The sequence below is a fragment of the Mytilus edulis genome, chromosome 3, assembly GCF_963676685.1.
Source record: "Mytilus edulis chromosome 3, xbMytEdul2.2, whole genome shotgun sequence".
Classification (NCBI taxonomy): domain Eukaryota; kingdom Metazoa; phylum Mollusca; class Bivalvia; order Mytilida; family Mytilidae; genus Mytilus; species Mytilus edulis.
The window spans coordinates 53,402,715-53,419,818 of NC_092346.1; the positions used below are offsets into that span (position 1 = coordinate 53,402,715).

At 31.2% G+C, this 17,104-nt stretch overlaps 1 protein-coding gene across 1 annotated transcript in view; it reads left to right on the top strand.

The window, feature by feature from the left end:
* Positions 1 to 15,577, top strand: part of LOC139516832 (uncharacterized) — a 32,890-nt gene extending 17,313 nt beyond the window's left edge. Inside the window, exon 2 of the mRNA XM_071307161.1 lies at positions 13,563 to 15,577. Coding sequence (XP_071163262.1) covers positions 13,563 to 14,688 — 1,126 coding nt within the window. The 3' untranslated portion in view covers positions 14,689 to 15,577. The remainder of the gene's footprint in view (positions 1 to 13,562) is intronic.
* The last annotated feature ends 1,527 nt before the right edge of the window (positions 15,578 to 17,104 follow it).

Consider the following 17,104-nt stretch of genomic DNA (forward strand, 5'->3'; position numbering starts at 1 on the left):
CTGCAAATAATTACTGTTTAATATCCTCAGTCTGATTCCCTAAACTGTCCACATTTCGCATCATAATCAGAATGCATGTCGCGTGAGAGTCGCGTGAGGGTAGTAACTAGTCATATCGTTACTTAGATCAGTTGATTAATACCATAATTCTTTTATATTTGTTAAATGTAACTTTACATTCAATTACGCCGTCAGGAATTAATTCATATCAGATTTTTAGTCATTACAAAGATAATGTATCTGATTTTCAATGGACGTATCATTAGTGGCAGCTCTCTTGAACTTTATGCGAAATATTGTCATTATTTCATGGGTTTGTTTGATAACTTTAAATTTTGCATGTAAGGATTTGTTTTTTAATATGAGTTTTATGGACCTATATGTTAATTTTATGAAATAGTTGCCAAATATAATGCACTTCTGATATTAAATGTCAAAATGTATTATTTCAGCCGACTTTATAAACAAATATAATTTCCCATGAAATAGGAATATTATACAGCACTTAACTGGAAAGGATGCATTTGAAGATATTGAAAAAAATGTTTTAAAAACTTAATGAGACTGTGATTGATCAGGGGTTGTTATGTCTACAAGTCTAAACTCTGTTAAGTATGTTGATATTATCAAGAGAAACGAATAAAAAAGTTATACACCTTATGGGAACATATTAGTAAAAAAATAAACACCACAGTTAGGGCTAAAATATTGAAATGCAGTAACTAGAATGCCATATTTTTTTTATTGGACATGCATGGAAATGGCAGTCATGTTAGAGTTCTGTTCTTATATCATATCAAATTGGCATCCGATCTCATTGTTTATTAAGGGCATGAAATTTACAGGAATGAAGTCTGGTTGATTTAAAAACAAAATTGACAATTTTGAAATGTATATGATAAAAACAAAACCATCTTACTTATAGAGACGTTTCAGTAATAAATAAGTTTCCAAACAATGATGCACATTTCTAAATAATAAAAAAGAGATATTTAGTACACCCGGTTGTTTTCTTTTGCATATTCGTAAATTCACGCAACTATTTTCGGGTTAATTGTTTTATTATGATTATGATCTTGAATCAGGAATGTTTTCTGTCAATTAGCTAACAAACAATATTAAATATGTTTTGATATATTAAATGTATATACATACAAATGCATATTGTTATCATGGGGACTAGATAGTTATTATTTTACAAGATGATTAGATTTTTAATGATACCAAAACTCACAACTCAAAAATAAAGGATTGCAGTTAGATTATGAATAGAGTTACCACCTATGTTTAGAATGTTGTTTTCGAAATATTAAATTATGTACTACAAAGTGCGATAAAATTATTGCAAAGTCTTTAATCTTTCGTCGAGAAAGTATAGGATGTGAGATGTTGATTTATACCACCTTCTTTGTCTAATATCGAAGTAAAAAAAAATTGTTATTTTTGTTATTCTCATCTGATTTTGTCTCTAATGCTTAGTTCGTTTCTCTGTGTGTTACATTTAAATGTTGTGTCGTTGTTCTACTCTTATATTTAATGCGTTTCCCTCAGTTTTGGTTTGTAACCCGGACTTGTTTTTTTCTATCGATTTATGAGTTTCGAACAGCGGTATACTACTGTTGCCTTTATTTATAATACACGTGAAACAGGGTCTTGGGGGGAAATTGAATAAATCTTTGCGTAATCTTATTCAAGAATCATTCTGATAAAAGCTAAGGTGTATAATAAAGGCGACAGAAGTATACCGCTGTTCAAGAGTCATAAATGGAAATTAGTTTAAAATAGAATTATCTGATTATATCATCAATCGCTAAACTACTCTTAAGTTTTCAAGATACAGTAGCCAGTGTTTGCTTTAGGGGTGCTTTGGTTTTGACATTCCCATTGATTTGTTTTATAGAAAAAAATCATCCTTCAAACATAGACCTAAATTGACCATTATTTATATTTGCTTGTTAAAGTAACGCTGTTTTTCGGAAACGGAGGAAAATTTTAGACATCGACCATTTAATTGTTGAGCACCAACGGCATCATAATTTAATATAAAAATGTAAAACGGAATTCACTTGTATATTTTTGTGAATTAAACCTGCGTTTAGAAAAAGGTTTGAATGACAAATTTTGAAGCATACATGCGCATTATACTCTATGAGATCATTGTTTATCGAAAAGAACACTATTTATAAAAATGACAGATATAATGTTTTTGCGCATTAGCCTTATATCACGTGTTATTAATCTTCTAAATTTAATGCGTTTCCCTCAGTTCTAGTTTATTACCCCAATTTTGTTTTTTTGTTCATAGATTTACGAGTTTTGAACAGCGGTATACTACTGTTGCCTTTATCTAGTGAACGATGAATAATGAAGCTGGTTTGTAATAGATACAATACGCTTATGTACGCTTACATAATTTTCTGTATAAGGCTTTTTTCTATTCACATGAACTTTGGTTTTCAGCTAATTGGTTCTATGAGAGTAACAGTTGTTAACGTCCAATTATGTTATGAAATATTAATGCTTGTTAGAAGTTGACAAGTCGTTTGTCATGGTTTTCGTAATAATGAATTATGTGCACAACATAATGATAATCTTTCCCCGTAAATAAGAATTTTCATGCAGTTTTTTGTTTGACCTTCAAAACCAAAAGTGCACATGCAAGATGAATTATTAAATTAAAAGTATATATTACCCATTTACAAGTCTTCATTACAAGTCTTCAGTTCATCTTTCTTTTTTTCGGAAAAGTACTATCATTCACATGTGATTAATACAATCATTTTTTTTTAAACCCTCATTTTTTTAAAAAGCCGATTATTTGAAAGTCGAGGGTATGTTAAACCTAAACGTTCGAAGAGCTATATGATTAAAAAAGGAATTAAACAAATATCTGCGCTTATTTCTTCTTATTTAACATTGCTGGTGGATGTTTGGTTCTTTATGGTATCCCAAGTCATACAGTCATTACAACCTACACTGGACTGACATGAAACTGCAACAATGTGGTAATATTCCGCCATTTAATTGTTTAAAATCATTTGTTATTAAAATCATTCTGACCAATGCACAAATCACTTCATTCATATTCATTCATACATTATATTTTTTTAAGGTACCTATTAATATCCTATTTTAGAAAAAGAATGCATTTAATAATATTTTCAAGAAGTTAATTTGATGTTATCACTTTCGTTTCTTTTTTATAATAAATATTTTCTTGACATTATCAGGGATTTATTTTTCAATCATCAAATAAATCTTAATCCTCAGGCTTGTTCATAGTCTGGTGATTTACAATATGTTTCTTTACTTTTTTTCTGCTACATTCTTAGAGAACGTACAAATAATCAATTTGTCTCGGATTGAGAATACTAACTAACTAATGAATTGATTGAAAATACATAAGTTTACTCAACTGAAAATAACTATCATAACAACCTTTTTAGCCATTAAGATAGAAACTAAAATTGTATTTAATTTTTTGCTAAAAGAACAACGGCATTTAACAAGCACTTTTCAGAAGAATATTAAATAAAGTAGAAATATGTCGCTACCACCTGGCTTCTTAGGAATAACTCTGATATGCGCGTATTTTAATGATTGTAACATTTATTTTATGGACAATTCACTATTAACTGGAAGAGTACCGAGGCAACTATGTTACACTCGTTAAGTGTTGCTTAAGGTATGAATCTATCCGATTATATCAGTGTTTTTATTTTTCTAGATCACTGGACTAGATAATATGTTGGTAATTTCAAAATCAATAATTATTTAGATACAATACATTGTTAAAATAAAGCATAAGGGTAACAATTTCTTATTTTCTTTGAGGATCTTGGATGTGTTTTGAGTTAAACCAATAACGAAAAAGTATATGTTAAAAGAGTTTTGTTCCAAAATCTACGGAAGAAAAAAAAAACCACTAAGAATAAAGTGACAAGTATATAAACAGCGTCTTACAAAGATTTTTGACTTTCCGTTTTGATTTTTCCTCGGAGTTCAGTTTTTTGTGATTTTACCATTGGTGGCATTGTGCTGTTTTCTACTCTTTGTTTGAGTTATTGTCTCTTTGACAAATTCCCCGTTTCAATTCTCAAAATTATTTTACTTAAACTTTCCGACAATGAAGTAAGAAATTACTATATAAAAACTTATATTTTAACTCTCTCATGCGGAGTTGACCTTATAATATTTACTAATATCTTTTGTCAAATCATCAATATTTCGTTGGCAACTTTGAATGTTTTCACTTTTCGGTCAGTTGTGATGTATGTAAGTGATATGTGATTAGGCTACTGGATTTCCTTTATTGTCATATTAACCTATTGTGTATAATTGGTGTTGCTCACCTAGTTCTGTCAATATAACTAAACTATAAACATCTGTTCTGTCAATATAACTAAACTATAAACATCTGTTCTGCAAGTGGGAGGATTGGATAAATATGACACCAGGATTGATTCACTCTTTTCCTCAAAAATTCATGTACCAATATAAAAAAGAAGATGTGGTATGATTGCCAATGAGACAAATCCCCACAAGAGACCAAATGACCCAGAAATTAACAACTTTAGGTCACTGTACGGCGTTCAACAATGAGCAAAGCCCATACCGCAAAGTCAGATATAAAAGGCTCCGAAATGACAATGTAAAACAATTCAAACGGGAAGACTGACGGCCTTATTTATGTACAAAAAATGAACGAAAAACAAATAGGTCACACATTAAGTCAGGAATATGACAGTTGTTTTAACTTATTTCGTCGGTTGATAATGTAATATTTTATCAGTTTTTATTGACTTCTACATTTTGAATTTATATTAGCGTTTGGTATTTTCGTTCTAGCTTTTTTCAAATAAGATCGCTTTTTGTCTTTAAGCTTTTCAATTATTTATACATCATGTTGTAAATTTTTCGTTGTTGCGATTGTTTCTGATTTAGAAACCAAGATAAATAGGGCAATCAAAAACCATTACCTGTAGAACAACAGACAATACCATGATCACCCAAAAGATAAACCAAATTCACAAAAAACTAAACAGGATACTCACCAAAGGTTAGGTAGCACCTCGAAAAAACAATAAAAAAGAATCGATTGTCATGTAATACAAATATTTGATAAAAGATTAAAACGCAAAACCTTTATCGTTTTTCATACATGTCTATTTCTTTTGCTGTTGATATTTTTCTACAAATCAATATTCATGCTTGATTTCTAAATAATGAGAAGATCGAACAAATTATTTTTTTATAAGGAAGCTCTTTTAAACAATACTACACATGCTTTGTAACTGTGGATCCTGATAATGGTAATTATTGTTGTACGTACCATCCAATCTTGTGAGCGGTTTCAGTAAAGTTTAATTTCAGTTACTGTATTTGCCTACTCTCTCAAATCCGATTCTTGATATCATGAGCCATTATCTCAGCTGTTTATTTTGTTCATCAATATATAATATTTTCTTTTAAGTTTTATATAAAAACTTTTACTTGAACAAATATGATCATCTGTTTTTTACGACTTTTTATATGAAAACTAATTTAATCGAAAACTGACTCATTTGTCGATGAAATGATTAATGTAATAAAACTACGGAGTATACAAATGTATTTTTTAATCGATAATTATTTCAACAGCATTATTCTATTTCTACGAAAGCACATCTCCCATCCGATAATTTCCTGAACAAATTGTTCTTGTAAATATATATTGGAATACAAAACAAAATTAGGGTGCAGATTGCATGTCAGCATATATAATATGACCTTGATAAACGTTTACGTCGACAATGAATTTGTTAAAGGAAACAAAAAGTGCATTTTCCAGTGCTGAAGAAAACAAAGTAACATTAGATTTTACTGGGCATAAATAAATTGATTACAGCAAACTGCGTATCCTATCAAACGTCCGTAAGTCGAACGAAGATACTATTAGCAAATCTTATAAGTACAAGTTTAACCATTTTTAAAAGATACGGAGTGCTTCGCAGTGTCATAAATTACGTCAACAAGAAGCAATAATTGTTGTTCGGGTCTTGAATAGTAATGCTTTTTTTTCATTTTTTATATGCAATGATTGCGTGTACATTAAGTGCATTGGAAAGACATAACACTTTAACTGATGCATTTGATCGGTTGCTGAAACGATGATACTAGATGCATAATCCCTTAATATTGGACACTAGAGAATTTGTATAATATAAAGTAACTCAATCGTCTAATATTGTAAAATGATATTGCATTTTGTATCATGAACAATGTTGTTTTACAGATACAAAACAACAACATAAAAAGCTGAACATTGAAATGAATTTAGAAACTAACGACTTAGAAGAACCTTAGATGATGTTGTTCAAATTTTAAGTCCATTTCTCCGTCAGTAAAGGAATTATCAAGTTTCGTATTAACTGAAGAATAAGGAAAATACCGTTTAAAACGGAAGAAATAAGAAACAGAAAACCATGATAAACCATAGCACTTTTAATTATGTTTATATTTTATGAACAGCATATTTAAAAATAAATGAACGTATTAATGGTATAACCACTGATCCGAGGACCAGCAGCTGTGGCATGGATCCGATGGTTGTAAAACTCACGAAAGATACCAGGCTCCCAATGTAGTATGACTAACTCGCAATTTACAAGACTCATCAGCGGCACTCGAATCAAAACAAACGAGTCCGGATAAAAACAGGAGAATGAATCAGGTTTTTCTGTTTTATTTCAGATTCTACTTCATAGTCTTTTTCCAATCGTCAAATAACAAAATGTATAGTTTAATCATCACTTTCTATTAGATGCCTTTTAGTAATATAGCTCATCGTATTTATACATCCTTTGATCTGGACTTTTCGGAGTTTGGATAAATAGCTCCTGTTCCACTAGTAGCAATCATTTGTTAATACACTTCCTTGATGAGTTTCATTCGGTGATGGTACAATATAGAAAGAGGACGGGTGTTGGTTAATCTATGTTTATTTTAGAATGCCGTAGAGTGGAAGTTTAATTAGATTTCAATGACTTAATTAAATCAACAGTATAAACATATGTTTACCTTGAAGACATCTGATAATAACACAATGTTTTACATCTTGCAGTTAGAGGATAGACGTTGTATCAATGTACAGTGCATACATTACTTTATAATTCTATTCTATAGAAAATTTATCTAAAATCAAGCACGAAGAAAATTGTGTTTTCGAGTAGAAAACATTTTTAGTGTTGATGAGCTCTAAGACATTTTTTTTTATTACACTTTATTAACTGCAGTTGATTCACAAATTGGCCAAACTTTATTTATTGATGTATGATTTCAAATGGCCTAATGATATAACTAAATTTCATAGTTTAAATACTAGGGATGGATGTGTTCCATATAAATAGGATGCAAATATAGAATTTAAAATTTTATCTTGAATAGATAAAGCAACAATTCTTAACGCCATATAGTCATTAAGAATTAATTTTTAGTTTCTGCAGTGCCATTGATCACCTATTTGGTTTACGTTAAGTTCTCCGTAACTCTAGTTTAAAATACTATTTTTTTTACTTATTTTTTCCGGGGGGTGGGTCGCTTAATCTTTTATTTCTATATTTGTTTGATCACTTGTTTTTGTTTTGTCTTTCTTTGTCTTTTTGGTGACTTTCGACATACTTTTGAACATGTCGTTTCTGTTTTCAAAATGGATTTTGTGATCAGAACATCGGTAAATAACTGTTTCCATTTATTTAGCTCGACATATACTTTCAATTGCCCTCTCTGTATTTGTCTAGTTTGAATATTTGCAGTTTACTTTAAACTTTTACTTTTACTTTCAAAATAGAAAAAAAACAAACTAAACATATTTAAAAACATGAATTAAATATGTATCAATATTAAATCATAAGAGCAAAAAGTTTATTTTATCCTTTTTGGTCATTTAGATCTTGAACTGTTTCAGTTCTTGGCTTTGGAATGTTAGGAGTGTTCTCAATAAAGGTAAATCCAGATACATGCGATTTATATATAATTGTAGTTTTTATTTCTAATGCAATTGAATTCTCAAAAGCTCTTGAGATATGAGATACTTAAAGTTGTAAATTTTAAACTAATCGCCTGACTGTTAGTGAAATAAGAGATTCAGAATAAGAAACAACGCGTTCAAGAGGCACTGAATCAAAATTTTAGTTGAAACCTATCACAATTTATATCAATGGATCGACGGTAAATCACTGGAATTTGTAGAGCAAAGTTTTGTTAAAAATTTCAAGAAAGCCAAACTTAAATTGAAGTCTACAGTGGAGAAATATTGTAACGCATAAGATGCAGTGTCTGAAACGAATTTTTATACGATAGGAAGGAAATCCTTCAATTCTTAAGTTCTGCTAAATGTATAATTTCTATGAAACGTCATCATGCATTTGACGCCATATTGTAAAATTAGAAAAGGGCAAGAAAATCTAAGGGCAACTGATCTACACTTTCATTTTTTCCATTTTAAAATCTGTAAAAGTAATTAGAAAGTGTAAAAAAATAAATTTTCAATGAAATTTGATGAGTTTTATGAAATGGCTTTATCAATCTCGTCTTGTTTATTCGCCAAATGTTGAAATAACTTGAGATTTACAGAAATTGATTACGTGTATTTTTTCTAGTGCAGTTTCCTGAAAATATAATTTTCGAAGTAACTATGAATTTGTAAGTCATTTATGAAACAATCAGGTTCAAGAGAAATATTATTTAGTGCTTTAGTGCTGAGGTTACACGTTTCTGTTAATAAAGTGTCAATTCCATTTGTTAGTGAAAGCAAACTCTCGTAATGGAAATAACTAATTAGACAAATGTTGACATCTTCTTGAAATTAAAATCTTCAGAATGAAGATGTATTTGTTAGGAGAAGAATACTTCAGTCAAATTTAAGTGGATTTTAATTAAGATGAAAAAGATCTATTCTAATATGCATTGTTCGGTTAACTTTATAGTACATAGTTTCAGTAGAATTCCGATTTACGACGATCCGATTTGTTTTTTCTATTCCATTCACTTTCATATCTTAACTTGGATCTTGACATTATTTATTTTTAACTACTGATATGCGTTTTTTTTTATATTTCTTATAAAATTAATTTTATATGATTTCCCGAATTTTGTCCTATATCTGTGAAAGATATGGAAAATCCTTACAGAGAGTTTCGGATTGTTGAAAATCTTTAAAAAAGTGTTAATATTGATCAGCATTTTCTATAGCATTTTCTATAGATTGAAACTTGAACGTCTATCTACATGAATATATCAATATTATATTTTTTATGACAATATTATGAACTTTTAGCATGGGCACACTTACATGTATCCTACATTATACATTGTTAATCCGAAGTACCTTGCGCAAATAATTAATCGTGACTATTTATCATTCATCAGCTTTTGTGTGTTTATCAATGATACTATAGTTGTGTTGACGTTATTCTGAAAAAGTGATAATTGGTTGACAAACTACTAGATATTGAAAAACAAATGCACGTTATTACTTGTTTTCGATATCTTCTTTTCTTTTCATTCTATTTAGGTACAAAAGCCTTTCATCGTCAATTCAAATGAAATAACATTATACGCATATGCTTTAGACCACACAAATAAACATAATGTTTTGAAAAGACTAGACTAGATTTGTGTTCGATGTCAATAGACTGTCTGACTGTACAAGTGGTATATAAAATTAATCTTCTGTCTGCTTGTAATTTTCTTTCTTAACCAGAAGCAAATGTAAAGTTGTCCTTTCGGAAAGATTTTCAAATATGTTGGTTTGCGTTAACAATATTTATCTTCCTTTTTCTGTTCTAAATAGAAGTTGTTAAATGTATTTAGATAAGAACCATCATTACTTGTTATTCGAAGAAACATTAGTAACATAAAACTTTTAATGAAGAATTGAATATGTTCGCCTTTAAAATACATTGAAATCTTATGCATCTATCTAAAACACGAATACGAATGATGAGACAATAACAATCAAAACCAAGGAGTAAACAAAGACTCACAAAACCGAAGGACATTTACATCAATAGTTATAAATAATAATTAAGAAACAACACGAACTCCACTAAAAACCGGGAGTGAAATCAGGTGCTCCGAAAGGGTAAGCATTTCTTGCATCGTATACGGCACCCGTCGTGTTATTTCCTTGTTCAGTTCGGTAATGATGGAAGGTAATTATGACTGAGGAAGAATATCAGATATGATTTCTGACACACTTTTGTCATAATTGCCAATCAGCTCATGATGGCGACCGTAAAATTTCTTGAGTGATGACCTTAACTTAATTGATTCATAGCCCTGTCTTAGCAACTTTTGAGAAAGCAGTATTCCTCGTTCAACAAAATCAACGTACTTTGAGCTAGCGCTAGAGTAACGTATCAATTGAGACACATATACTCCATATGCTGGTGCCGCTGGGATGTTGCTACACAGAAAAGGAAAGTTGACTATAGGAAAATTAAAATCATCGCGTTTGTCATAAATGAGATGTGGGGTATATATCAATGAATCGATACAGTAACCCAGGTTAAGAACGACTTACAAAAGGAACATTAACCAACTGAATTAAACACTAGAGAAATGTATGTTTGATCTGCGTCCAAACTCTGAATCGATCGAACTTAGAATAGCAGTATATTAAAAAAAAAACTACAACTGTGAATGAGCTGCTGTTATATAAAACATATAGTTCCTTTAAGGAAATGGGAAAATCATTAGAATATTTACTTTTATTAAGACATCAACTGACGATGTTCATGTCTGGAACAGGTACATTAACCTGTAACAGATTTAATCTAGTTACATGAACACAATTCTATCCCTTTAATCTTCATCAGAAGTGTTAAAAGAATTACTTAACAAGAGGTGCTGTACTTTGGAAAGGGTTAGAATCGATAATCGATTAATAAGGATCTTACACTGAGGAAAATATCAGTGGGTAATTAATTTGAAAAAGAAAACTGCTATGTATAACTGAACATAGAGTGGGACAAAAATAAGATTTACGCAATAAGTTTCAAATGTTATAAACACCGCTTCTTAGGAACACTTTTAATACTAAGAAGCATAATTTGACTTTGGTCTGGTCCTAACTTTGTGGCTATTTCCTTTGCATCTTCTGTCTTTCAAACAGCAAACAAAGTAAGGTCAAACAAAATCACAGTTTTTCTTCACCTTACACAACATTCATAAATAATCCTCAAAGTGTAGTAACATTCTACGTTTTTATGTTCTTCAGACCATTAACAAATTAATCACTTAATATTGTATTTACCAATTACAGAGTTCGGAAGTGGTCATCCGATTATATGTAATTAGCGATAGACACCTTAAGTGTAGTTGACCATCAGTAATGTACTTATGTATTTAGTTCAATAAATGCCTGTTATTCATTAACAATGCTGCCAATAAAACTTGCAAGACTATTTGGTGTCTAATGCAATGTAAAATTTCTTTGAATATAATTTGTTAGAGACTGATGGAAAAGGGTACACAAAATTTGTATGTTCTTACTTTACTAATTAATATCACTACGATTTGCTTATTTATAGTTTGAAATGATACTAAAAGAAGTAGGTTCAGTAAGACCCCTTTTTGGCCCAAATATATAGCAGTTTTACAAAATTATGAATATTTAATCAGCTGAAGGACGCCTCCGGGTGCGGGAATTTCTCGTTACATTGAAGACCTGTTGGTGACCTTTTGCTGTTGTCTGCTCTATGGTTGGGTTGTTGTCTCTTCGGCATATTCCCCATTTCCATTCTCAATTTTATTTAAGCTATATACTGGAAAGTAGAATGCTTCTGCAACATAACTATTGGCTGTTTTTGCCAATACAATGCACATATATCGGGTACTAGCATCTTGAAGTCATGCTAAATTACTGAAATCTTCACAATTTTAGCATTTGAGTTAAATTTTAGACGGTTTCCGTCTTAAATGAAAGTGGCCGCATTCGTGTTTATTCATAATATTGAAATGTAAGTTGTATTTGATGATAATACATAACGTATATAAAGGTTGAGGATGAACACGGAGGCGACCACTTTCATTTTTGAAAAGTGACGTTTTTTGCATATTTGATAGAATTTTCATATTTAAGCTTGAATCGGAGCGTTTTTAATGACTAAATCAGTTAAAATCTTTCACAAAAACTAATTGAATCAATTTGAAATAGAAACTTAAGTGTTTAAAAAGTGTCCAAAATCTGTCGTTAGATGAACTTGAAATTTGAGGCCAAAATCGGCCCTTACCGGACCTACTCCTTTGATTTCCTATTTTTTTCATTTTTGACATTCTATTTTGTTAAAAAAAATTGTTATAGGTTCAACTTCGTGATTCCTGCATTGTTTACAACCTTTCCCGCATGCAATCTGTTAAGAAGTACAATGATCGATATTTAAGTGATAGAAGGCATAATTAATATTTAATTGGATACTTTGATATTGTGTTCAGTATCTGCATATATTCTTTCACACGCTATTATATTGAACTTTCTTAAGATATTGCACTTGCTATCCTTCATATGTAACATGGTTTTTATTGAGTAATAAGCATGTTCCTTGACTATGGTTACTTTTTACAGTTCGATATGTTCGTGATCTAAGGGGAAGTTGAATACACGTAAAATTTGTATAACATGGAGAGTGCTTGTTCCAATTCGATGCTATCTTTAGTAGTTGATTTTGCTTCTTAATTCATTCATGTTCAATTAACTTGAGCATCTCTGTTGAATTCATTCACTATCTGTCTTGAATTGGTGTAATTCAGAGCTTTCCATCATTGAATGCTGACGTATACTTTGTGGTTTTACCTTTTGTACACTAGGTTTTATCAATATTAGGTTGCTGTGGGATTTAACTTCACCAACTTTTCTTTTATTCCTATAAAAAAGGTCGGCTAATTTTTAGTCATCCTTTTGCTGGATAAAACATCAAAGACAAAGCTATGAAAAAACAGCAATCAATTTTGCACTGATTGCATTACTTCAAGATATAAGATCAGAAATGTCGGGTTGAAAAAAATCAGGCTTTAAGAGGTATAATAGATTCTATTTTATAAATTTCAGTTGTACAAATTTAGAAAAACATTTCATTATCAGTTCAGTTTCTTTGCTCTTGTAGAATTCGTCCTTGCTTATACAAATACAATTTGCGATCAAATCAGTGATATGTGTTGCCACTGTAAAATGTTTGCAATGTACAATTCTACGAGCACAGAGTCAGACAAGTTCTTAGGGTTTCTTGTATCTAAAAAGAAAATAGTCATTGCCTTATGAATTGTATTTGGAGTCAACCATATGATGTGTATAACTTATGTCACATATCCAGTACGTCGTCTGCCTCCCCTAACCATCATCCAGCCCAAAGATAGATGATGACGCAATAAGTCAAAATCAGAAATATCAAGGCGGTGTCCTTACTTTCTACTACAAAGTGTCATTGACTAAAAGGAAAATTATATAATTCCGCGAAATTTTACTACGAAATACAAAATCGGAAAGATATACATTAATATTCTATCTTAATTCAATTTTTCAGTTTACTTAATGCCCAAAGTCAAGAAGATGAAACTACAGAAGAAGACCAAATTGAAGATGAGAAACGATACATTGATCGTATTGGTAGTGGACTAATTAAACGATATAACGACGGCGATACCGTCGGTGAAGTCTATCCAAACTTTTTAGAATATATACCAGACAATGATGAAAAACGCCTTGATAAAATTGGATCAGGGTTAATACGAAAAAGACCACTTGATAGAATAGGAATGGGTTTGATACGAAAACGACCTTTTGATAAAGTTGGAATGGGTTTGGTAAAGCGACCATTCGACAAAGTTGGAATGGGATTAGTTAAAAAACCTTTCGACAAGGTTGGAATGGGACTAGTGAAGCGACCGTTCGATAAAGTTGGAATGGGATTAGTAAAACGACCATTTGACAGAGTCGGAATGGGATTAGTGAAACGACCATTTGACAGAGTTGGTATGGGATTAGTGAAGCGACCGTTCGACAGAGTAGGAATGGGATTAGTGAAACGACCATTTGACAGAGTTGGAATGGGATTAGTGAAACGACCATTCGACAGAGTAGGAATGGGATTAGTGAAACGACCATTTGATAGAGTTGGTATGGGATTAGTGAAACGACCATTCGACAGAATTGGAATGGGATTAGTGAAACGACCATTTGACAGAGTTGGAATGGGATTAGTGAAACGACCATTTGACAGAGTAGGAATGGGATTAGTGAAACGACCATTCGACAGAGTTGGAACGGGATTAGTAAAACGACCATTTGACAGAGTTGGAATGGGATTAGTTAAGCGACCGTTCGACAGAGTTGGAATGGGATTGGTAAAGAGACCGTTTGATAAAGTTGGAATGGGATTAGTGAAACGACCTTTTGATAAAGTTGGAATGGGACTAGTAAAGAAGCCTTTTGATAAAGTAGGAATGGGTCTGGTCAAGAGGCCATTTGATAAAGTCGGCATGGGCCTCGTAAAACGTCCTTTCGATAGAGTTGGCATGGGACTTGTGAAACGACCTTTAGATAGAGTAGGACTTGGTTTAATCAAAAGACAATGTAGTCTTGATCCAGTTTGTATGAGTAATACCAGAACAACAAGAAGGAGCATGTCAAAAAGATCAAGTTCATCATAGCCATATGGTTGTAAAAGAGTCAAACACCAGCAACGAAAAACAAATTGACTTAACTGGCTTGCTATGTCAACTCTGGATAAAATATTTCAATTTTGAAATTCACAAGATTGTCCTCTTCTTTTTTGTCTGCTCAGTTTATTGAAATTATATATGTATATAATTATGCAACGTGAATATTACAGAGCAGTTTGATTAAGCATTTTATATACTAGTACAACAAACTGATAATGAAAATTATCTTGTGTAGCGTTTGTAGTAAATGCGTGTTTCCAATCTTTTGTAAATATTCTGATATGATACTCGAGTTTGTATTCAGTCTGATACAAAGATTCAACATTCAGCCATCCTGAAATTCAAATATCGGACAATGTAATCTCCGATTAATACCTTTTTTAATATTCTACTTTCCATTTTCGTCCAATTAATGATGTAAAAGTATCTCTGGTAATATTTGTTTATTGACTTAATGTTTCTTTGCTGATTTGATTGATGATAAAACGCGAAGTAAATATGGCACCTTTTGACCTCTAAAACTGGTCCTAATAAACAAATTCTACACAATTTCTTTTTACAATCATTTTAGAAAATATTTCACCGTAACGTTATAGATATGTGTCAGTAAGTTAAAAAAAAATGCATCCTTCGTCAAGATTATCCGTACGTTTTCTAAAGAGCAATGTTTTTTTTGTCTTTCTTTGTTTATTTTGTCTTAAACAAGTTTTCGCCACAAGTGTATAGGTTTTGAACTTGTTATATCTTGTGCTTATTTTTTTGTTGATTTTTTTTTTTGATTGTACAGAACATCGTTTGTTATACTTAGGGCGCTATAGCATCAAATCAAAAAGTGCCGAAATAAAAGTAATTAGTTTTAAATAAAAATGTCAGTAAACTTATATTGTAATGTCTTATTGATAAATAAAAAACGGAGATAATACGGCAATGAGACAGCAATCAAACGATTAAGTAGTGTTTGGTAAAAAACAAGTTGTTGTTGCTGATCACTTTCTGTAATCATTGTTTTTCGTTTATTGTTGAAAACTCTTTTTCAATTTTTAACATTTTGTCGTGCCAGGGATTTTTATATTTTACTATACGGTATGGGTTTTACTAATCGTTGAAGCTGAACGGTGATCTGTCTTTGTTCATGTGTTTGCCTCTTGATCTTTAGGGACAATTGTCCAATTGGTAATCATATATCTCCTGATTTTAGCTCATTTCTGAACAAAATATATGAAATGCTAAACCTGCAATGCCATATTGATAACTCTGTTTCGCTTCATTATGTTGTCAAGTATTTTCAGTGTCTTTCTTTACTGGGTACTGGTATTCGATATGTTCTAAACAACTTTATATGGTCGTCTTTCAAATGCCCTTACACATTGAATGACCTTGCATCTCTCGGGATATAAACTATTTATGTACAACGATTAGAAATAAAGGAGGAAAGTTTTTATTTGGAAGAGGATACAAAATTCTGCGGCACACCGTCGAAATTACCAGGCAACATCTACCAAATACAGGTGTGATATTACCAATTTGACAAAGCGAATTTTCGGACCACTACCTAAGTCATATGGACTGAGAAGATCATCACAAGTATACATTCATCATTTAGTATATCAAAATCTCAAAATGATAGTCTTCACACGTTTCTGGGTGTGTTACATTTTAACGTTGCGTCGTTTGTTTTCTCTTATTTTTGAGTGTAATTTCATATTGCGATAAGACGTGTCACGGTACTTGTCTATCCTAAAATTCATGTATTTGGTTTTGATGTTATATTTGTTATTCTCGTGGGATTTTGTCTGATGCTTGGTCTATTTCTGTGTGTGTTACATTTTAGTGTTGTGTCGTTTTCCTCTTATATTTAATGCGTTTTCCTCGGTTTTAGGTTGTTACCCCGATTTTGTTTTTTGTCCATGGATTTATGAGTTTTGAACAGCGGTATACTACTGTTGCCTTTATTTTTCTATCAATAGTGTTAGAATTTGGCATATAGAATTGACCTGATATGAGACATCATAACGATTTGAAAAGTAAAATCACAAAACTACTGAATTCCGAGGAAAATTTAAAACGGAAAGTCCCTAATCAAATGACAAAATCAATTTATAAAACACATCAAACGAATGGTCAACAACTGACACATTCCAGACTTGGTACAGGCATTTTCAAATGACGAAAATGGTGGATTTAACCTGGTTTTATAGCGTTAAACCTTTCAGTTGTATGACAGTCGCATCAAATTCCATTAAATTTACAACGATGCATGAACAAAACGGACATATTAGGTAAAATTGTCAAAATAGAGGTATAGCAGTCATCACCGTGTCACAATCTCAATTAGAACAATAAACAAACAAAATATATTTAACAAAGAAGTACAAAAACATCTATCAAATTTAGCAAACACATT